This window comes from Sardina pilchardus, chromosome 3, assembly GCF_963854185.1.
Source record: "Sardina pilchardus chromosome 3, fSarPil1.1, whole genome shotgun sequence".
Taxonomy (NCBI): Eukaryota; Metazoa; Chordata; class Actinopteri; order Clupeiformes; family Clupeidae; genus Sardina; species Sardina pilchardus.
This window is the reverse complement of record NC_084996.1, coordinates 29,853,074-29,869,182: the sequence shown is the minus strand read 5'-3', so window position 1 is coordinate 29,869,182 and position 16,109 is coordinate 29,853,074. Positions and strand designations below refer to the sequence as shown.

Sequence of the window (16,109 nt, the reverse complement as noted above, 5' to 3'; positions counted from 1 at the left end):
ATGCAATATAATTCAAACATATGATGGGCTCATGTAGACCTATACCAGCACAAAAAGAAACACATCAGTTAATATTCGGGTTTCTTTCTTTTCCTTACACACTTTCCGTTTTGCATGTGCATAATAGCCTATATTCTGAATACATAGCTTGGTTATTACATGAACCTCTATTTCTAGACAACCAAGATGGCAAATCCTGTAAGGTTAGTGAATCCTCAGCCCGATTGACAGGCCTACCCAGCAGCACCTCTAGCCCACTCATGCACAGCAACCATCACCACGTTCAGACACAATTGCCTCTCAAAAAGAAAGTCCCCATTCAAGCAAAAACTTTGGCCTATCTACAAATCTAATAAGCTGCATCAGACCACAATAAGCACTGTGTGTAATTTGTACTAGAGAAACATGACTTCAAATGAGAGTTTGGCGTTTAAGATTTGGAGTTCCATGCATGGGAAATCACTTAATTTTTTGGTATCAATTCATTTAAATAGCCTTAGTCTACACATGTTTTACCCAGTTCATTATATTAGCATTAGTTTGTGCGGGTCAGTAGGCCTAGGCACTGGGTGTCTATCTAGAGCCCATATGGAAGTAGGCTATCAGCCTGGCACATAAAATCGTGCAGGGGCCTGGACCTGGTCGGCTTGGCTATTAAAAAAAAATGAAACTGTCACACCAACCTCAAGACTGTTTAGCGTCAATTACCACTAACACTGCGAATATATTTTTAGTAAAAGTCAAATATGGGCTAGGTTATTGTAATTTTGTAATGATAGGCTAGTGCTACAGATATTTGGTCTTCTCTTTCTCGTAGTAGCCTTCTGTCAACACCTGACGCACTGACGCAAGCGTTTCGCAATGAGGATGTGACGCAGCACAAAACGCCCACAATTCCTTGCAATGTTCCGGTTTCCTTTCCTTCAGCGCTAAGATGGCGGACCGGCGACGACGAAGGAGGCGCGCGTCTCAGGACAGCGAGGAGGAGGACGAATCTGCCTCTGGTTCGGAGGGTGAAAGACCATGTTCTCCTGGGGCAAAGGCCCGTGTAAGGGAACCTGAGCCCGTGGAGTCGCCATCTGTTCGAGTTGTGAAGAAGAGCGATGACGAATCGGAGTGTGTGAGTGCCCCCCCTCTGAGTTGGTGGTAGCGATCTTAACTGGCTAACCTAGCGTAGTGAAGAAACGACGCTTGGTTTCATGTAGAAGTTTCCTAGTCAGTCAACTATCTGTGTCCAACTGCACAGGAAAGGGATCATTAACTCAACCCGACAACTTCTTCAGTCGTTCATCAGTCATGTTCAGATAACGCTAGCAAAATCGGCACATCGGCACTACTTAAATATTAGCTGACTAGCTAGCCAGCTAAGTTGGTAAACGTTTGAGCTGTCTGTTAACTAGTGGTTAGCCTGACCAGTTCACACTAGCCAGCCCTCGCATCGGCCTTAACGATAGCATTAACTGGGTAGCTGGTTAGGAAGAGTTTCATAGGCGTAGTTTGTTGTTACAGCCGACACGTCGTCTAAACATGATTAACAGTTAGTGTTAGGGGCTTGAAGTAAAAACGTTGTAACGGAAGTCTTGGCGACTCAACATCAACAAGACCGCTTTGACCCTCCAGTAGTATGAAAGCAATCAGTCTTCCAGAGGTGTGATTTTGAACGGGATCATGCTGCTCATTAATGAGCTCAGTCACGAAAGGCAAGAAATCCAATTGCTCGAGTCTTTTTTTTGCTATCAGTAACCTAATGTTATTTTAACTTTCCGTGGTACCGTATGCTAGGATTGCCTTCGATATATCTTCTTTCAGGTGTCCATGGCTAGTGTGTTAAATAATGCGGATGTAGTATTTGCTAGTGCTGTCGATTTCCTCACTGTTCTGTACGCACAGCAATATTTCAGAACACCGCTTTGTGTCAAGCTAAACCACAGGGTTGGCCCCTGTGACGTTGAGAGCATAAACAGAATCAGAGCGCCAAAACGATTTCACCGCGTCCGCGTGGCCCTGTGTCTGTCTCACAGTAGCCTACTAGTGAGTGATTGTTGCTGATAAATCCCATTCGCCGTTAGGCTATACCATCTCATTGAAGAATGTCTGCACCTACGATAATAATTACATTGAATATATATAAAATATGGGCTAGGATGGGCTAGTATACAGGATTGTGAACCGAAGCCACATGCTCGTGCTTTAAATTCTCCTATTATGGCCAGGGGCCCCGGCTAACATAACACATGTTTGTTTCTTTCACCCCTCAGGAAAGTGAGGATGGTGCAGGTGAAGGTAAGCCATAATCTTCTCTTTCTACTTGTACTCTATTTCATTGAGTTGCTGTTGCTTGTCAACTTTAAATGAACCACATGTATTTTTTGTTTATATAGCCACACTTTTGGTCGATTATGTTGGTCACTAGTGGACATTGTTAGTGTCAAAGAGAAATAAGAGGGTGTGCTTAAATATGTATCTCAAATGGCAGACACTTTCTGTTAACTTTCTCTCTCCTCACAGCGGTATTATCCGACTATGACAGTGCAGACCCTGAGGAGGGGGCTGAGGAGGAGGGCTCACATTCAGAGGTGAGTTGCCACGGTAACTCCTGGTGCATTAGCAGGAGGTTCTTTTTAAAGCATCTTTAATAGTCTTTAATGGTCCCCCTTCATCGTCTCAGCCCCTCATACATTATGGCAGTGCATCGCTATTAGTCATTATGTGGAGGCTTGTCTGTTCTATGACCTGCACAGGCACAGGCACAGGGCAAGCAGTCTCTCTACCAGCCATTTGCAACCGTCAGTTGCGTCAACACCTGATCTGACTGGTCTACTCTTTATGTGTTCTTGTGGTGGAATGTTCAGGTCGCTATATGTCAGCACTGGGCATCGTGTTTTAGCTTTTTGTAATTTGGGTCAGCATGGACTGAATAGAAGTGATCAGTTATTAGATGTGATGTCGGTCTGTTGTAGACCACCAGTGGATTGAAGTTGTTGTCTTTGGTGGAGGTGATGGTGGAGGTGTTGTTATTGTTGCGTTGTTGTTGAGGCACACAAGGCACAGGATGCTGTTTGATTTGATGGGGATGAAAGCAAGAGAGATTTGGCTGCAGTGCTGTGACTTTGAGAGTTGGGTAGGCTTAACAGCTCATAGATTTTGTTATCAGATGCTTGGTCTTGATAGCAGCTGATCTTGGGAGCGATGTGGCCTTGATGTGACTGTGGCTCCGGCTGTCCAAATGGCTACTACAATTGTTTGCACGGTCGGTTGTTTGATTGCTTGGAAGAGAAGGACCTCTGGAGAGTTTTAGTTGATAATTGCTTACATAATTCCTCAGCCCACATGGGACCACAGCTTGTGTAATACCCCGGCACATCCAGATGGCTTCCTCTCTCTCTCTCTCTCTCTCTCTCTCTCTCTCTCTGTCTCTCTCTTGTTCTCTCTACACCTCTTCATCCTTCCCTCTCTTCTCCCATCTGTGTTCACCCCCCCCCCAATCTCCCGTCCTCATGCTCTTCCTCCGCTGCCAAAAGGCAGACTTTTTATGACTGGTGTCCTAGCAACCCGTCTCTGTCCGCCGGTGATGGTTGCGTTCAGTTGGCTGGGTACATTTCCACTCGTCTCCTTCCCAGCAGCACTCAGCCCGTCTCGGAGAAGAGCCCAGGCCATTTTTTTTTTTCCCCCTCTGCATCAGGACCAGCATGCCTCCACTCAGGCTGTTTCCACATGCCCCCCCCCCCCCCCCCCCCCCCCACACCCTGATTATCATCTGCCCCCGCTGGTTTTAGTTGCCTTTCATCGAATATGATGGCTCCAGAGTGGACTTTGGGGAGTTTACCTGGTGGTTCATTTTCTAAATGCTTTCTTTGGCATTATGATAAATGCCTCAGGAAAAGCCAAGAACTCTGCTTGTTGAACTAGGCTTTTGTCAGAATAAGCGCTATTAAAAGGGGGTGGAGGGAAAAGCTTTTTTTTTTTTTTAGAAGCGGAATATATGAAGGCTGAGTAGAACTTGTGGTTTCCTTTTTCTTTTCTTGCCTCATTTCATCTGATCACTAAGGACCAATGTGTCTGGCTGGCCTGTCTGTTATGCAGGTATGCTTGGCTGATTTGATGGTTGACTGGTTTGAAGTCTATTGTGCTTGGAAATGATGGCTCAAGCTTTAGGTCTAGGTGTTTCACATCAGACATTTGTCCAGTCTATCTGGTTGGTTTGAAATGATGTCGATGGTGTCGATGGTGGTTGTTTTTAGTGACTATGGAGTGATGCACACCCCAACAATGTTATTCATTTCATCTTTATCAATTTAGTCTCTGTTCAAGTTTTTGCTCAGTGGTAAACCATATGGTGGAGAACAAACCACCAGTCTCCCATAGCTAGATCTCATCTCCAGGATCCATTGTGTCCACTACATTGCCTGGTCGAAACTTATGAGAGATCTTATGAAAGTACAGTCAAAATGCTTTGTGTCATGTATGCCGAAATTGTTGTACAACTGAATGATGGTGAAGGGAAATTCTTCCTGGCCAGAGTGATAATCAATGGAATATGTAATAGTATTGTATATAATAGTATATAATATAATATATGTAATAATATTGCATGCACAACGGATTGTACTACTCCATGAGGGGCCCTTTGCATTTCTCAGACGCTTATTGTTCTGTCTGTACTGTTGGGATACTCAAGATGACTTCAACCTGTCTCACCGCTTTTTGCAGGGAGGAGAGGAGGATGAGGACGAGCCAGAGGAAAATGCATCTCGGCCCGCTGAAGTCCCCGTTGCTGAGCCGGATGGCCCCGTTGTGGAGCTCGAGGTGGCGGAGGCGGAGGCGGAAGCAGAAGCAGAAGTGGAGGTCAAGGGTGTGGTGGTGGTGGAGGAAGAGGAGGAGGAAGTAGAGGGAGAGGAGGAGGAGGAGGAGGAGGAGGAAGAAGCAGAAAGTGAGGCTGTAGAGAAAGAGGCCAAGACGGAGGACAAGAGCAACCTCGCCGGAGAGAGGCAAAGTGGAGACGGCCAGGTGTGTGCAAGGCACTCAATCTCAATGCTTTACACACACACACACACACACACACACAGTGCTATTAAACAGCTTACCACGCTCAGTTGTCAACAGAGCACACTGGATTTAATCATTGACCTTTTAAGTACCTTTTAATGTACGGCAAGCATACATTAGTATTGGTGTGGTGATTTGGGAAGTACACCATGTGTCAAGATATTAGCTGTGAACTGAACCCATCTCTAGTAAATGCATGGCTTTTGTTTTGTTTTAGTGCAGTCCCAAGGACAGGCTGCAGGGATGGGTTGGAATAAAAATAGCTTTCCACATGACTCAGAAAAGAAGTGACTGGGGCACAAAGTGTGTGTGTGTGTGTGTGTGAGAGACACACAGAAATATTGAGGGGGAGACTTCTTTTGTGTGTACTGTGGGTGGTGCAGTGAAAATCTTGTGTTGCTTTTTGCGTTGTGTTTGTGTGTGCGTGCCTGTGTGTACATTTTGATGTCCAGCTTGACTGAAAGATCTTGTGTGTGTCTGTTGGCCTGCGCAGGAGAGCACAGACGACCCTGAGAACAAGGGCGGCATTAAAACTGGCCAGAAGTTGGATGACGACGAGGACCGTAAAAACCCTGCGTACATCCCCCGCAAGGGCTTGTTCTTCGAGCACGATGTGAGAGGCCAGACACAGGAGGAGGAGAGGTATGGAGGAAGAGAGAAAGGGATGGATGGATGGATGGATGGATGGGTGGGAGACTGGGAGGATGGATGGATGGATGGGAGGATGGATGGATGGATGGATGGATGGGAGGATGGATGGATGGATGGATGGATGGATTTATAGATGCATGAATCGATGGTTGTATGTATTGGTGGATGGATGGGTGGATGTATGTGTATGTATGTATGTATGTATGCATGTATGTATGTGTGTGTGTTGATGGGTGTATGTATGGGTGGATGGATGGGTGTATACGTGCATGAATGGATGGATGGATGGATGTGTGGGTGTATGTATGGGTGGATGGATGGATGGAGGGACTTTGGTTTGGTGGGATGTGTGATGCAGAAAGAGGGGAGGATGGAGAGAGCAGTGAGTTGGAAATTTAAAAAAGGGAGTTCATAATGCTTATGTAATATATCTCGTATTATTCAGAGTTGTTTTTTGTTTTGGAATTAATAGGAATTGGAATTGAAAGATTTCTTGTAAGGTGTATTCTCAGTTGTGTGTATTTTTGAGGTTCATGTTGGTGGATACCAAAATGATCAGTCTAACCCCGCCACCCCAAATTCACTCCAGGCCTAAGGGTCGCCACAGGAAGTTGTGGAAGGACGAAGGTCGTTGGGAGCACGATAGGTTTCGAGAAGAGGAGCAAGCACCCAAGTCGCGTGAGGAGCTGGTCGCCTACTACGGCTACGATATCCGCAACGGGACGGGACCCAGCGAGGGACGACAATACCGCCCACGCAAGCCCCGGTACACATGCACACACACGCACACCTTAGCTTACATTTCAGTAGAACATAAATGCAGTTAGATCCTGGTGATCCTGCTATGTGTTCTATAACTCTGAAGCTTGTTGGGATATTGACTGGTGTAAATAAATAAACTGATTAATGGTCTGTGTTGTTTTTCCTTTCTGTGTGTGTGTGTCTGTCCGTGTCCTTGCCGTGTTGTTAAACCTCTCTTCCCTTCCCCTCAGGCACGGCTCTCCCCCGTCGCGTGACAAGCGTTACCGGGACCTCCCTTCGGAGAAATTTGTGCCTCGCTCCTGGCAAGGCGCCCGCAGCGCCCCTCCTGCCCCGGGGCCCCAGTCCTCGGGCCCTCCGCACGGCCCCAGCCACCCGGCTCCCTCCGGCCCGCGCCCCTCCGCCCCCAGGCTCTCCTCCTCCCACCCCGCGGCCAACCACTCCGGCCGGGGCTTCCAGGCCGGCCGCCCGCAGCAGCAGCAGCAGCAGGTGGGCCTCCACCGGGGCGAGGGCCGCGGAGACAGGGGCCCCAACGGCGCCGGTCCCCGCTACCAGCGGCCGCAGCACGTGGAAGGCGAGCGCGGGCCGCGGCTGAGGGGGACCAGGGGCCCCGGGCCCGGGCATCAGTCGGAGCGTAGCCCCTCGGTGGTGGTGGAGGATGTGCAGCAAATAGGCGACGTGGACGACGACGACCTGGACGACGAGGGGCCCGCCATCACCATGACGACCACCTTCACCAGCTCCAGCTACAGCCACTACAGCAAGGCGGAGCGCGACATCGCCGTGGCGGCTACTGCCGCGGCGACCGCCCCATCGTTACAGTTCTCGCGGCGACAGCAGCAGCAGCAGGACCCGTCGCCCTCTTCCCAGCAGCAGCAGCAACAACAGCAGCAGCAGCAGAGGGGCACTGGCGGCAGCGGTGATTTCCCAGCATCCTCGGCGGGCCGCGACTCGTCGCCGCCCCCGGAGCGGCCGGTGGAGAGGAAGTCGTACTCGGCTGCCCGCAGGACTCGAGTGCGGCCCTCGGACATGGGCAAACAGGCGTCTCTGGACGAGCCCGTGCTCCCGCAGACCACAGCGCCCCCTGCTGGAGGTGGTGGCGGCGGCGGTGGCAGTAATAGCGGTGGCAGCGGCGTAGGGATGAAGGGCGACCACTGGCAGGGCGGGCAGGGGGAGAGCGGACCCCCCGGCCCCCTCACGGGACTGGACCAGGACCTCGCCCGGCTCAGCCTGGCCGGACAGAACTGGGCCCAGAGCCCGCCGTCGTACCTGCGCACAGACCTGAGGGGTGAGTCTCACAGCTGTCCACATCTGCCCTCTCCTGTGTGTCTGTTGGTGTTTGTGTCTGGTTGGTTGGCTTGTGACTTGAAATCTGTATTGAGAAGACTGGAAGGGAGTGGATGGTTTTTGACAACATCTGGAGGGTGGGGTGGGCTGTATCTTTGACATCCCTGACTTACTTCAAATTAATTGGTATGATGGAAGGTAATGCACCGTGTTACAAAGTTGTTCTACAACTTCATTCATTAATTTCAAAACTTGTTGAAAGCTGTTAAGAGGCTCTTACTGCCTTCCGTTTTCGAGCTAATGGCAGTTTGGCAGCTTTTCATCGCAAAACTCAACCGAATATATAAACGGATGTATGAATCACTGGCTTTTAAGCCCCTCGATTATGTAATAAATCCCTGGAGGTAGTATGGGAGACGACCTGCCACTGTGCATGTAAATGAACACTTTATGACCAGCTAGTGGCACTTGGCTGCCGGATAAAAATAAACCCCATCGTTTACATCTCGGTTAGCCTGCTTGTGTTCCTGTTCAACTACTTTTCTGTCTGACAGCCACGTCGCAACTCCAATTAGTCGCTACTCAGATTTTTGCCCGACTTGACACTCCGATCGGGGTAGTCTGTTAGTCATTTGTCTCTGTGAGACATCCGGTTCTTTTTTTTTTTTTTAAAGATATTTTTTTGGGCTTTTATGCCTTTAATCAAATAGGACAGTGTAGGGTGACAGGAAACGAGTGGGAGAGAGTAGGGTGGGATCCGGAAAGGACCACGGGGCGGGAATCGAACCCGGGTCGCCGGCGTGCGGTGCAGGTGCCCCAGCCAGTCGCGCCACGACTGGGGCCAGACATCTGGTTCTTGCCTCAGAGAACAGGGGCGCTGCATTATGCAGTTTAGTTTGCGTACCAGTATGAAACGGTGTGTAAAACGACCTTTGAAATGTGTACGATCATGGCAGATGTATTTTTACAGGCTGTCCTCTCTGAGCCACTGTGAACTTTGTTGATGGTGGTTCGCGGTACTTTTGTCATCTTTGTCCTCGCGTCACCCGCGTACTTGACTCGCTTTACATTTCTCTGCGTTCTCCTATTTGCTTTTCCTGTGCTGTCCTGTCAGACGTTCATTTCTGTGTGTTTCTTTCTGTCTGTGTGAATTTGACACTGATTACGTCGGATGGAAATATGCAACTTCAATTCCAGCTGTTTCGCACAAAATCAGATTTGAGTGACGTGTGATGTAACGCTTCAAATCCACTTGCGTTGCAGACTGTGCCCCCTTCGCATGCGTAGTTTTCCCCTCCGCTCATATTCAATTCGAGGCGAGACTGCACTCTCGGCTTTCGCAAGTAGCTCAATAGCCGCACGTCTGCTGAAGTGCTTTGAAGTGAATGTTCCCACATTGGTGGTGTGATTTGTAATGCTAATAAGGACTGTTGGGTCCATTTCGGTTCGTTTTAAAGAGGTCTAGAGTGAGGGATCAGGCTCATCTGCTATGTTCTCTCTCAGGAAGCGGTGAATGCACAGTCCGCCCTAGTAAATGTTCCTATTCAGTTCCTGCTGCAGCTGAGTATGAAATAAGTGTGTGTGTGTGTGTGTGTGTGTGTGTGATACTTTCAATTCGTTTGTAAGGTGTGGAATTGATGTTCAGATTAGTTTGTGTCTCAACGAGCTGATGGAATGTGGATGTGGAATGTGGCAGAGTTGCTAACAGGAGTCTCTCAGATGACTGCAGCTATAAAACTGGATTTACCCCAGAGCAGAGCTGTTTGTGTATCAATCTAGATAGATAGGTACTTTATTCATCCCCACAGGGGACATTTCAGGTGTCCAGCAGCCTACAGTGTGTTGTCCATCAACAAGCATTCTCCATGCAATACACTCATAAAAACACATAAAAACAACACCGATAACAAATCTCTCATCACTTAATGTTTGTCCTGCCCTCTCCCTTTCTTTCCCTCATGCTCCCTCTTTCCCTCCTTCTCTCTGTTCTCTCTTTCTCTCCTTCTTTCTCTTCTCTCCCTCTTTCCCGGTGGTCTCTTCCTCAGGTATTCCCAGCTCTATGCACATGGGTGGAGCGCCACCGCCACCACCGTACGCCAACATGGACGAGATGGTGAGTTGACCGTTACACACGGAGCCGCTGTGTTCTCTAGTACCTGCTGTTTGATTTGTCTGAGGAAAAGCTACGCATGGAGCGGATCAGAGCCATAGAAAGAGAGAGTTGCGACACACTTTGATGTTGCCGCCACACTATCAAATGTTCCAAAAAAACCTGTGCTGAATGGCTGAATTGCAGGAGGGTGGGATGTACTTCTGGATGCTGGAAGGTGTAATCAATTAACTCATTGTCTACTGACCAAGAGATTGGCTGTGAATAGTTCCAAAAGTCCCATAACGAGGAGATAGCCTGGAAAAAGCACTGCCATTTTCCTATGGATGTCTACGGGAGTGTCGCCACTGTTTTATCTACCGCTCTGGAGCGGATGCCTCTCTAACCCCACCCCTCCTTTCTGTCCTCCGCAGGGTGTTGGAGGAGGTCGGGCGAAGCGCTACTCGTCCCAGCGGCAGCGGCCAGTGCCCGAGCCGGCGCCTCTGCACATAGGAGTGATGGAGGGCCACTACTACGAACCCAGTGAGTGCACTCCCCCCCAGCCACCAGCAGGGGGCACTGATAACCCATACTGTTCATTTGTGTGTGTGTGTGTATGGGCACAAGCACACCGGCGTGTGTCTTTCTGTGAGGTGGTGTCGCACTGTTTGCTGTGCCACTTTCAGATTTTAACATTACGACTACCAGTCAACTGGAAAAATCTGAAGTGTGGTTCTGGCAGTTGAAGTGCAGTACAAGCACTTTTCTTGCTGTGTCGGATGACTATGCTGAATTTGGGCCAAAATAAACAATATGTAAACTGTTCGGAGCTCTTTGGCTTCTTAAGCGTATTGGATGAGAGAACAGATTTGATAGCTGTGAGTAGTTAGCAAATGGAAATGTCCAACTCTGTATAAGAGGATATCGCATGGCTATTCTTCTCTCACAATAAGGTGCATTTAGGGGAAATAGTCGTTTTGGATAAAAGTGTGTGCTAAATGAATGAATGTGAATGCTTCCGGAAAGCATTAAAGCGTGTTTTGCTCGCTTTACACGAGCTGAAGAACACTCTGGGAGTTCTAGAATGTCCCTTGCTGTGTGTCTAGAATGTGCCTTGCTGTGTGTCGTCCACCTGTAACCTTGCTTTCTGCTCCCCTGTTTTGTCCTCTCGCCGTCCCCTCCAGTGTCTTACCAGGGACCAATCTACGCCCACGGCGACAGCCCGGCTCCCATCCCGCCCCAGGGCATGCTGGTCCAGCCGGAGATGCACCTCCCACACCCGGGCCACCCAGGTCAGTGCCGCTGCCATGTCCGATCCCCATCAGCGCAGGGTCACTGTGGTCGTGGAGATGTGACTTGCATGCTTTTCTGCCCCCGTTATCTACCCACCCACATATCTTTTTAGTATCCGTGCCGCATCCCTCTTGCTCTCTGTGTGGGTGGGAGAGAGAGTTTTTGGCATTTAGTAAACAACATTTAATTGCATGAAAGTGGTATTTGCTCTTTATGCGATTGTTTTATTTATTTATTCTTTCATTTCATGGCACTTTCCGCTACAGTGCTTTGGTGTGTCGTGATTGAGTTGGATGCGAGCCGGTGCGCGACCCTTAGATAGTTATGATCACGAGTGCCTTTGAAACGAAAAAGTAGTTGCGCCCAGGAAATGTAGGCCATTGGTTTTTTTTTCACCAGCGTGATTGATGTGTTTTCTCCTCCTGGTGTGTCTGCTTTGTCCTGATGGCATTTAACACGCGTCCTCTGGCTCTGCGCGGCTCTGGTCTGGTCTGGTCTCCTCCCAGCTGCTGAGGAGGCGAGAGCACTGCAGGGAGCGGACAGATGCTGCGGTCTCACTATCGGTCATCTCCTCTATGTGCGATTATAGAGTGAATAATCTCAATGTTTTTTTTGTTGACACTTTCTCTTTGTCTCCTTTCTGTCCCCTTTCTCTCTCTCTCTCTCTCTCTCTCTCTCTCTCTCTCTCTCTCTCTCTCTCTCTCTCTCTCTCTCTCTCTCTGTCCTGTTTGTCCTCCGTAGGTCTTCACCCTCACCAGTCGGGCGGGCCCATGCCCAACCCTGCCCTCTACGCCGCTCCGCCTGTTTCCATGTCGCCGGGGCAACCGCCTCCCCAACAGCTCATGGCTGCCCCCTTCTACCCGCCCCCCGGGGTCATGACCTTCAGCAACACCAACTTCCCCTACTCCCCAGGAGCCACGCTTCCCCCCATGTATCCCAACCCACAGGTGACCCCCCCCCCCCCCCCCCCCCCACACACACACACACACACACACACACACACTCTCCCTCCCTCCCTCCTCACTATTTCTACATACCTTTATGAATATTATTTACTGTCTCATGTTCACATTGAGAAGTCACCTTCAACAGTTAAATATTTAAATATATCTACCGTACTAAATGTACAACGGATATAGAATAATCGATATGGTGTCAGACGTTTTTCTGTCTCTGTAGGACAGGCCATCATCTTGGTCAGACCCATCACTTGACCTCTGCCTGTATGGTTAGTTTGATGTGCTGGTTAACCCTGCGTGCCTTCCCTCTGTGCTGCGTGCAGGCCCAGTCCCAGGTCTACGGGGGAGTGACGTACTACGACACGGTGCAGCAGCAGGCCCAACCCAAACCCTCGCCACCCCGCCGCTCCTCCCAGCCCGTTACGGTCAAACCGCCCCCGCCAGAGGTAAGCCGAGCCTGGCCCAGTCCAGCCGAGCCTGACTCACCGACACCCCCGCACGCATACTCCTACTCACATGCACACAGTCTCACTAATGTCTGAACGCTCTCTTAATGAACTATTCCTGTCTCCTGTTTCCCTTCTCCCCTGCAACAGTATCCCAGTTCTCTGTAGTGCCCCCAAGGTAGATCTGCATATGAAGAATTCTGTTTCTGATTCTGTGTTTATATTGTTTTTATTTTAACTTAATATTGTCAAGTGTGTGTGTGTGTGTGTGTGTGTGCGTGTTTGTTTGTGTGCGTGTTTGTGTGTGTGCGTGTTTGTTTGTGTGTGTGCGTGTTTGTTTGTGTGTGTGCGTGTTTGTTTGTGTGTGTGCGTGTTTGTGAATGTGCGTGTTTGTGAATGTGCGTGTTTGTGTGTGTGCGTGTTTGTGTGTGTGTGTGTGTGTGTGTTTGTTTGTGTGTGTGTGTTTGTGCGTGTTTGTGCCTGTCTGTTATAGCTCAATAGCCCAAGTGTTTTATTCTGTGAGGTCTTATGAAGCCCTGTTCATGTTCCATGACCCGACTCCTCACATGTCTCCTGTGTGTGTGTGTGTGCTCTCTGTCGCCCTCTGCAGGACCGGGGAGGTAAACAGAGTGAGGAGGTGCGCTCTTAGCCCCCAGCAAGACGACGCGGGGCCAGGCTGGGCACAGGGTCAGCGTTCGAGGACCAGCACCACTTGTGGATGAACAGATTCATTCTCCTCTTTTGGTTCCATTTTTAACTCTCATTCTTAGTAACATGATGCTCATTTTTTTGTTCCTTTTTATTTTATTTGATTTTATTTTCTAAAGATGTTTTGTGTTGTACATTTTTGAGTGTTCACTCGACCCTTGAGTTCAGCTCTCCCCACCACCCCTGCCGTACTCTTCGTTTTTTAACCCCTCTCTTTTTTCCCTCTTGGCGTGCTCTCAAATGATCTGCACACTCTCCTTCCCTCATTCTGTTGTTAGTCTGCATTTCCGTGGTGACTCGCTGGCATGACGAGTGTATCAGGATCAGGCGAGATCTGACGTCAACCCAAAGGTGGAGCTGCGGTTTGGAGGAAAGGTGAACGTGGCCTAATGGGGACACTGTAAATTAGCCTGCCATTGCCGCATCACCAAACGCACCTCTACGTCGTCAGATGGACCCAATCCATTAGTATGCACCCTTGAGCAGTGGGCCGCTGTTGAGTTTTGTGTTTGAGTTTGCGGTCCTTAACTTGGACGAGGTCTCCCCGTCTCTCTGGGTTCTAAGTAGACTCAGTGGGACTTGTTCCGGAATTCTCTTCCAAGTCACAGTATCTTGGCAATGGGATGAGGGGAGGCAAGTGTTTCCATATCCCAGGCCAGTGTTTACTGTGTAATACCGTTAAACAAGTGGGTTTGATGGGTTTTTCCGATGGGTCAGTCCTTGACCAATCTCTCTGGCCTCTATAGTCGCTGTGCCAGCAAGGTGAAAGGGTGGAGCGTCTGCTCCGTGAAGAAGGATTCTCTGGACAGTTCTGGAATGATCCGAGTCCTGTGTAACACTAGAACACCACTACACACACACACACCTGATACTGTCACACCCTACACCACCAGTGTTTGTCCGTGAGGAGTTTTTTGTGAGAGAGGTTGTTGGTCCCAGTTTGTGGTCAACTCTGTTTGTTTTAATCGAAATGAAAAATAGAACGAAGAGTATGTGAAGTGTATTTAAAGAGAAAGTAGTGGTGTAGTCGTTTGTCCAAGTGGCGTTTCAGAAAACGATGGCATCAAGTCCTGATCATTTGGCCGTTCCCCCCCCCCCCCCCACGGTTACTGGTGCTTAATGTAAACGTCTCTTTTAATCATCCCTACTTTGAATAGTCTCTAGAATTAAATGCACATTAAATACTTGACCAATTCACCCACAGTATGGTTCTACGTAAGGCGATGGTGCTAGCAGTAGCATGTAGCTGAGGGTGATCCTGATTTTTCCACTATAGAGAGGTGGTGGTTTTCTCTCTTTTTTTTCCCCTCTCTCTTTCCGTTTCCCTTCTGCTAACTTCCACCTTGTGCTGTGTGGAGTTGAAAATACTGTATTATCAGAGTAAAACCCATTAACCTTTTGGCTGAAACTGAAGTACTTGACAGTGCATCTGCTTGGTTATAACGTTTTTAATGTAAGTGTGTATAGATAAGTGTATATTGAAGCCTGTGGTTTATTGAGCTGTAATACTTTTGATGACAATTTTTTTTTTAATTATTATTTGTTTCTAGTTACCCGAAGAGTACTGTCAGCTGGAGCTAATTCGGCAGGGAAGCCCTGGCCTATTTGTTTTCGTTGGTCTTATATTTGTAATGATGGTGGGTGGGTTGGGTTGGTTAAAATGATTGCAGAAAAAAAAGTAATAAACGAGAGACCGTATTGTGGCCAGAGTCAAAGATGGCAGCCCCCTTTCTATTGTGCTAAAAAATAGAAATGGAGGCTCATCTAGAAGCCACTTGTTTCCCCAAGGGGGTGGGGTTGCTTCGGAATTGTACCTTTGCCTTTCACTAATGCTGTACAGACATGCATGAGGATAAAAATATATTTCATTGTAAAAGCAATTGTAGAGGGGCGTCAGGGGCTGAAAGCTGTTATATTCTACCCCCATGCAGGGGCGCACAGGATGCTAATGTTATTTTCTTTATTAAGCAAGCAAGCAAACAAACACAAACAAACAAACAAAAAAAAAGAGATATGAAATTAGTTTCCTCCCTCCTACGTTCCACAGGAAACCTAACAGTATGTAAACGGAAATAGTCGCAATGTTCGTTCTCAGTGTTGATTAGCTATGACTGATTAATTTTAAGAGTAATTTAAAATGTATTGCGTTTATGCCTTAATGATGGAATCAGTTTAACATATCTTTGGTTTTGTTTCGAATAGACCTGCCAACACTGTGAGGCTGTGTGCTTGTTTCGTCAGTGATCGAATATTCAAGTTTTTTTTTTTCTTTTTTTTTTTTTTGTGGAGAAATTTGTCAGGAGGACTATTAAAGAATTCAAATCCGAAACCCTTGAGTGGTCAAGTTTGTTGTCTGAGTCAATTCCCACGTTAATTCTGTTAATGTGGATAAGACGGCACCATTTTGGGCTCTTGATCCTAGTTCTTTTTCAGTTCAGAACACGTCCACAAAGCCTGAATAGAAAGGACACACCCATAACCCAATTTTCCTGTGTATTTTTATAACATCTGGTGTGAAGATATATTCTCGACATTTGAAGGTTGTGTTTACAATCTTTCTTGCTCTCTCTCTCTCTCTCTCTCTCTCTCTGCATTGTGAGGAGGCTGGCCAGTCACTGGGATATTTATGCTACTGGGGTATTTTTGACTGCTAAAGCAGGTCATTCCAGCACTGTGGTGAGCTGGCCTCAAAAGATACAGGCTGACCACAGCCCAGTCATGATGAACCCACGTTATGATTATTGTACCTTGTCTGGCTGTGTGCTGGTCATTGTGAAAGTGACCTGGAAATCTGACTTTAAATTCACTGCATCATTATTGTTGCTGCAGGCAAGTCAAACCCAGCTGCCCGCCTAACCAGGCCCCCCACAC

The 16,109-nt window shown here is 48.2% G+C and overlaps 1 protein-coding gene across 2 annotated transcripts; it reads left to right on the top strand.

Moving 5' to 3' along the window:
- The first annotated feature begins 925 nt into the window (after positions 1–925).
- On the top strand, positions 926–15,567 carry casc3 (casc3 exon junction complex subunit). 2 transcript variants are annotated; one of them, XM_062532756.1, is made up of 14 exons: positions 926–1,120; positions 2,259–2,283; positions 2,509–2,576; positions 4,711–5,007; positions 5,540–5,688; positions 6,287–6,463; positions 6,690–7,744; positions 9,789–9,856; positions 10,267–10,375; positions 11,017–11,124; positions 11,867–12,072; positions 12,408–12,530; positions 12,681–12,708; positions 13,141–15,567. In XM_062532756.1, the coding sequence occupies exons 1-13, from the start codon at positions 935–937 to the stop codon at positions 12,696–12,698; spliced, it is 2,589 nt and encodes an 862-aa protein (XP_062388740.1). In that variant the 5' UTR covers positions 926–934; the 3' UTR covers positions 12,699–12,708; positions 13,141–15,567. The 2 variants fall into 2 exon arrangements, with proteins under 2 accessions (XP_062388740.1, XP_062388739.1); XM_062532755.1 differs by lacking the exon at positions 12,681–12,708.
- Positions 15,568–16,109: the final 542 nt, after the last annotated feature.

Coding starts and splice junctions, on each gene's coding strand:
- casc3 (XM_062532755.1), top strand. CDS start 935: ATGGCGGACCGGCGACGACGAAGGAGGCGCGCGTCTCAGGACAGCGAG. Junction 7,745..9,788: donor CCTGCGCACAGACCTGAGGG/GTGAGTCTCACA, acceptor TCTCTTCCTCAG/GTATTCCCAGCTCTATGCAC. Junction 9,857..10,266: donor ACGCCAACATGGACGAGATG/GTGAGTTGACCG, acceptor TGTCCTCCGCAG/GGTGTTGGAGGAGGTCGGGC.